This window comes from Monopterus albus, unplaced genomic scaffold, assembly GCF_001952655.1.
Source record: "Monopterus albus unplaced genomic scaffold, M_albus_1.0 scaffold134.1, whole genome shotgun sequence".
NCBI classification, from domain to species: domain Eukaryota; kingdom Metazoa; phylum Chordata; class Actinopteri; order Synbranchiformes; family Synbranchidae; genus Monopterus; species Monopterus albus.
Window position 1 is genome coordinate 2,275,913 of NW_018128014.1, and position 6,331 is coordinate 2,282,243.

The 6,331-nt window shown below is 45.0% G+C and overlaps 1 protein-coding gene across 3 annotated transcripts in view; it reads left to right on the top strand.

Annotated features, from left to right (window-relative positions):
- The first annotated feature begins 3,249 nt into the window (after positions 1–3,249).
- ptpro (protein tyrosine phosphatase receptor type O) overlaps positions 3,250–6,331 on the top strand; it is a 41,875-nt gene continuing 38,793 nt past the window's right edge. For all 3 annotated transcript variants that reach the window (XM_020613444.1, XM_020613445.1, XM_020613446.1), the window contains exon 1: positions 3,250–3,692. In XM_020613444.1, coding sequence (XP_020469100.1) covers positions 3,645–3,692 — 48 coding nt within the window. In that variant the 5' untranslated portion in view covers positions 3,250–3,644. The remainder of the gene's footprint in view (positions 3,693–6,331) is intronic.

Sequence of the window (6,331 nt, forward strand, 5' to 3'; positions counted from 1 at the left end):
AGTTCACGCACTCTGAGCAAATACTGACTGCCTTTCTCACCCTCTTGAGGTGGAATTCTACACAGCTCAACAGAGCGCACCTGTACTGGGAATTTCTGGCGTATCACTGGCCAGAGCTGATGAACTTCAATGTGGAGAGCAACATTATCAGGATCCCCAATGGTATTTGCCATTAATTCTATCTCCCGTAACATGCTCAGAGAAGTACAGGCTGTAAAAAACATGACGAAAATCTCCAAGTGCAGGCACAAATCCTGCACACGCACCTAAAAATACCTTAATCCACGGTGCACCTCCTTTCTCAATGTCAGGCAGCTGAGATTTAACCATGCACATATCTTGTAGGCTGAAGGGGGTATAAGTCTGTGTTATCTCTTCCTGAGGTGAGATGGACTGTAGCAATGGCAGCTGGTGTGAAGGAATGCCAAAACAATCATGGATATTTCTCTGTCCTTTCTGCATATGTTGTAATGAAAAATCATGCACTGTGCCATACCAGCTGGAATCACTCTCGTGAGACATTGCTTGTACTGACACGTCACAACAATGTCTATCCTCTTCCTCTGTGAAAGAGCTAGAGGCGCATGCGCCAACTACTGGGGTTATGACCTGGTCTACACAGCCAGATTTTAACTCATTCAGATAAGTCTGTTCTGTAAGTCTGTCAGCTTTACTTCCTGGAACTGATGCTGTGTTCAAAATTCCTCCCTGTACAACCACCAGGGGCGCCATGTCCTGTGTTTCTCTCTGTGGCATTTGTAAGCCACTCTTCAATATTGACTTCCTCTTTCCTCGTGGAGATTCTGGGGAAGACTGCTGTGTGTGACCAAAATGTACCTTACAATCTCTATCAGAGACAGCTTGGACTGAAACAGCTGTGCCACTGGGAGAATTAACATCAACCGTTTTCTGTGACTTGCTTGAACTGGCTGAAGGAGACTGAAAACACTTAAAAGTCTCCAAAAAGCATACACAATCGGCAAGAAAACTCTCAGCTTGTTTTAATCTGGCTTCTGTTTTGTTCCTAGTTAAAGAAATACAGGACTTCACTTCCTGTTTAGCCCTCACTGCACTTAGAGAGGCTTGCTTCAAAAACAGCCCTATAGCACCCCCTTGTGGGGGAGGACTGTCACTGTCCCCAAAAATCAGTTTTCTTCTTTTTGCATTTCCATTATCCTGCTTATCTTTAGGAACTGTATTTAACCATTTAGACAAAAACTTGTAGAGTTTGCTGTGGACCATTGGATCACCCCAAATCTCCCCGGTGTCTCCATACAAAACTCCAAAACACCAGGTAACAGATGGTGATGATGCAATAGAGATTGCTTGGGTAAAAAATACAAATTTAAAAAAAACTATTTATTAAATTTATTTGTGGATCATTACTAGGATAACATTTATTCTGTAAATAGGAAGAACAAATTTGTTCTTAGACTGTTAATATTTTTTTTATATTTATTTATTCCTATGTCTCCATGCCAGAGGTGTTATATTTTGGGGTTGGTCCATTCTTGTGGATGGGATAGGCCTATGTCTGGAACGCCTTGAGGGAATTTTTTTCAAAACTGATACAGTAGTTTGCTTGGACTCAAGGGTAATCTGATTCAATTCTGGTACCAAGCTCACAATGTCCTTATGTCTTTCCCATTCTTGTGAATGTAAATGTCATAAAGGCCTTGAGGGGAATAACCCTTAAAGACATCCAATCTATTTGACATCTTACAACAAAGTACAGTCAAATGTGCCCTGTACCTGCCTCTGCTCTATGTACATCTGGACTTTTCTAGAATTTCCCATACAGTCTCAGAGAGTATAAGAATGCCACACCGGTCAAAGTGAGGTGTGAAGAGAAGATTTATGGCCTCTGACATCATGCTTCAAATCCCAAGTCCTGCCCACTTTTCACACCTCGCTTCCCTCTAGATCAAAAGCTGTCAACTTTTATGTCCCCTAATTACTTTAAATGATTTCGCATATCCACGTTAGAATTTCATATCTAAACATTTATAATTTATAACAGTATTAATGGATTTTATTAGGGTTTCCCTTGTGTTATACCCGTTCTTTTACTGGACAGATCTGAGTAAACAAGGAGTCCGTCTTTCTTGATTTTAGTGCTGGTTTATTTACAAATGTGTAAATGAAAGGATTACAGAACACAACCCAGGGCTCCCTCCTTCAGACAAGCTGCTGGAGAAAAGAACAGGGACAAAAGCACACAGAAACACAGAGCCTAATACATTTATCAGTTTTGGGCTAACCCCTTACACAGATGAAGTCCGTCCCGCAGATTCCATCTCTTATCTAGAGCTTCACATTCTTGGAGCAGCTGCGTATTACCTAGTCATAATAAAATGAGGTAGCTCAATGTGTGTGGATGTTGTATGCATGATATGTAACTAAACATTCATTCAGACATAATTCTTACACAAGATTAATACAAGAAAACAATTGGTGTCATGGCTTACTGCTAACCTTGAAACAGAGCAGACTAGAGCAGACTTTGAATCTTACTAAACTGCATTACTAACACACATTAAAGTCTAATAATTATCTGACTAATTTATTAATTTCTAACACAGTGACCCACCAATAGTAATAGATTAGTAAATACTACTTGAGTTGCTTAGACAGAAGTTGGTCTACTCTACTGTTCCTATCTTAAGAAACAAAGCTGCTGACACACAGACATCATTTCTCCTGTACACAGAAGTCTTATTATGAGGAATGACACCAGACAGGACACGTCTGTCTCATAGTCTGATGTATAATGAGTGGCTTTGTGTGCTTGTATTAATTAGATTTTTATGTACAAATAACTCGTGGTGGTGTAGAACCAGGGGGCATACAGCGTGCGTGAATGTGGCCTGTCAGCCTGTGCGTGTCATGCGCTGTTTCCACTTGCAGGGGGCGTCCTGTTACCGGTCCCGCAGCAGTCTGCAGAACCAGAACAAGCGATGGGTCTGCAGGTGGGTACTGACACAGGATTGATGTAAAATATGAAGGAAGATGGAAAACATTCAGCAAACAAACAGATAAACACAGTTTCTCGTCCACTGTTGTCTTTATGGACGACTGCTCGTCCCAGTGATCTCAGCTCCGTGTCAGTGAATGTAAAAAATGATTCCAAAAACTTGTTAGTAGGACAGAGAGCAGATAACGTCGGTTATCGGGTCCCATTTCCTCTAAACCTCCCCAGAAAGACAAGAGCGAGCGCCCTAGCTCCTCTCCTGTCGGTGGTTTCCAGGGAGCACATGCTGTAATGCTGATGAAGATGAGAAGGAGGAGGGGGAGGACCTGTGCGTGTCTCCGTGCAGCCTCCGGAGCGCAGGGCGGGGCGACACCGCGCAGCAGCAGCAGCAGCAGCTCCATCACCGCTCCCCGACATCAACCTCCTGCTCGTCCTCAGGCCGCGGTATGGACCTCGGAGCCTGGCCCGTTTCCTCTGAATCACAGCGGGTCCGGTTCGAGCTGCGGTCCACTGGGGTGATGATGATGACGGTAGTGGTGTGCAGTTAGAGCTGCAGAGTGAATCCGTGCGCGGAGCGGAAACACCGCAGCAGAAAAACTGCCATTGTTTGTATGCGCGGCAGCCCGAGAGGGAGAAGCTGGAGTTTGGTGAAGCCGTCGGACGGAGAGGCACCATGCTGTCCCCGCTGTTCCTCACCGTGTGTCTGCACTGCTTTGTCCGGGTAAGGACGCGCTTTTTCGGTAAATGCTGAGCGATTGCTGCTCCCGCCTGTCTGGTTGCATGTGAAGCGACTGCTGCCCCTGGGTCTTTGTGTGTGGAAACAGCAGATAAAAGGGATTTTGTTGTGTAGAAGTTGTTGCAAGAGGTGAAGGAGAGACAGTGGAGTGGGTGGCGATGGTGGAGCGGTGAGGGGGACGCCTTGTGGCCCCGCAGGTCCGCGTATGAGGCGGCAGCAGCTCGTTGTCCTGCGGAAAGTGGGTCAGTCGGCAGCAGCCTCAGTGGGTCCTGCGAGTCTGAGCATCAGTGAACACACACAAGCCTGCAAACGCAGCGACACACCGCACAGCTGCCTCTGTGTCACAACATGGCTTCGCATCCGCAGCTGATGTTGACTGTCTACTTTACCTGCACAGGTGTGACGTCCCAGGCCGCCTCGGTCCAGAGGTTCTAATCCGCGTTTACACATTCCTGTGAGGACCGAAATAATAAGGGCTCGGTTTGCGGCTGTATTGTAGAGGCCCCTGTGTTCGTGCGCGCGTGCAGATGTTGATGTGTGGGATGTTTTTACTAGAGCTGCAACATCAGTGGGTTGATCAGTGCAAAAAGAATTTTCATCATTGATTAATTTAAGCACAAGTGTCATATTTGTTGACTCCAGCTTGTGAAGTGAGAAGATGAGAAAGTTTCCTTACACGTGTCCATGACAATAGACTGAATGTCTTTGATATGTTGACGGGGGAAGCTCGGTGCATTCTGGGACATTTTAACAGCCATGCCTGCTATTTCTGACACCTCGGAGTTCAATGATTAATGGGGAAAATAACCTTTAACTGCAGCCCTGATTTTTGCATAAAGGTGTAAACTATAAAGCCACGTGACAGACTTGAATCAGGTGCAGGACCTGGTTGATTTGTGATCAGTCTGCCAGATGTTTGTTTCTATCAGCTGTCACGTCTACCAAATGTCAGGAAGTAGGAAAACTAATGTGCATGTGCCCCTTTTTACTCTTGTTTGTGAACCTTCCCAATGAAGCAGAACAGGAAGTCCAAATATGGTGATTTTAGGGGTGTCGATTATGTTAATGATCAAATCTCAGATTTGGAGAAACCAAAGATTTACAACAAGAGGGTCTGGAGAATCTGAGTGCAAACACACGGAGTGACATACCTCATAGAGGAACATCAGAGACATGATGTTTTTACATGAAGTCTGGTGTGTTTTCACAATTTTTTTTGCATTATTGGCAGCACAGCAGTGCAGTGGTTAGAGCTGTTGCCTCACAACAACAAGGCTCCTGGTTCGAGCCCTTTCTGTGTGGAGTCAGCATGTTCTCCCTGTGGGGGTTCTCTCTGGATGCTCCGGCTTCCTCCCATAGACATGCACCTTGGATTGGTGACTAAGTTGTGTGTGTGTGTGTGTGGTTATTTGTCTACATGTCAGCCCTGTAACACACTGGCCAGCTGACTTTGGATTATTATCACTAAACCTAAGAAACAGCTTATTGGCCAGAATTAAAGTTACTTCAGTTTCATGCTGTACCTTTGTCTGTCCTGCTCTTTTAGATGATTGTGTGTGTGTGTGTGTGTGAAATAACAGGAGAGATGTGCGCTGCAGATTCAGGTGATGATTCAGGAATATACCACCAAACAGAAGTAAACAACACGAGTAAATAAAAGCAGCTTCTAAACTGGGTGTTGCTGAGATGGCATCTGTGTTTAGCAGGTTTATTAGTTTGTTGGCTAATTAACATAATTGTAATTTGCTAAAGGGTAGGTAAATGGTAAATGGTAAGTGGACTGTATTTTATATATTTCTCACAGTGTGTTGTACTGGCCAAAGCGCTTTACAGAAGATCATACACCATTCACCCATTCACACACAACATTCACACACCGATGACGACAGGCTGCCATGCACCGGCGCTAGTCAAGCCACCGGGAGCAATTCGGGGTTCAGTGTCTTGCTCAGGTAGGGCAAGTTTTCAGCCCCCTTCAAGTTTTACACATTTTATGTGTGAGACTCATATTAAAATGGACTCAATTCATTTTTTCCTCATCAATCTGCAGACAATACTCCACAGTAATAAAGTGAAAACTGGTTTTCACTCCATCCTTGTGCCCCCGCCCCCATGCACACCTTTTGTTTTCTGAGTGGAAGGAGGGAGGGACAAAAAAAGCCCTGCCCACGGGCCGCCGCTCACTCCTCTGTGTTGACTCTGATGAAATGCCAGAGGAGGTGGTGGAGGCGCCTCACTGCAGCATTTTGTTTTTAATTGCCCCTGTTTTCACTCATTAAGGCTGTGTTTGTGCTACTGTGGAGGCCAGAGGAGCAGGTTTGGGCGGCGTCAATGAAAGCAATTCTGGTCTTCAGAGATGTCAGATGGTGAAAGTTGAAATAGAACTGGAGTCGCTATTCCTGCACCTTCCAGCTTCTAAAGGTCCGTTGGGTTTGTAGTGGGGATAGATGATTAGAACCGAGATGAAGATTGAACCCTTTCGTCACCGAATGGTCAAATAACTCCAGCTGTGTAGAGCACTGCTACATATGAAGAGATTTACCTCCAGAGTGCAGACAAGTAGATTTTACCCTGTAAGCCAGAACACAGGAGAATAAAACACACTAAACTGTTTCCATGGAGAT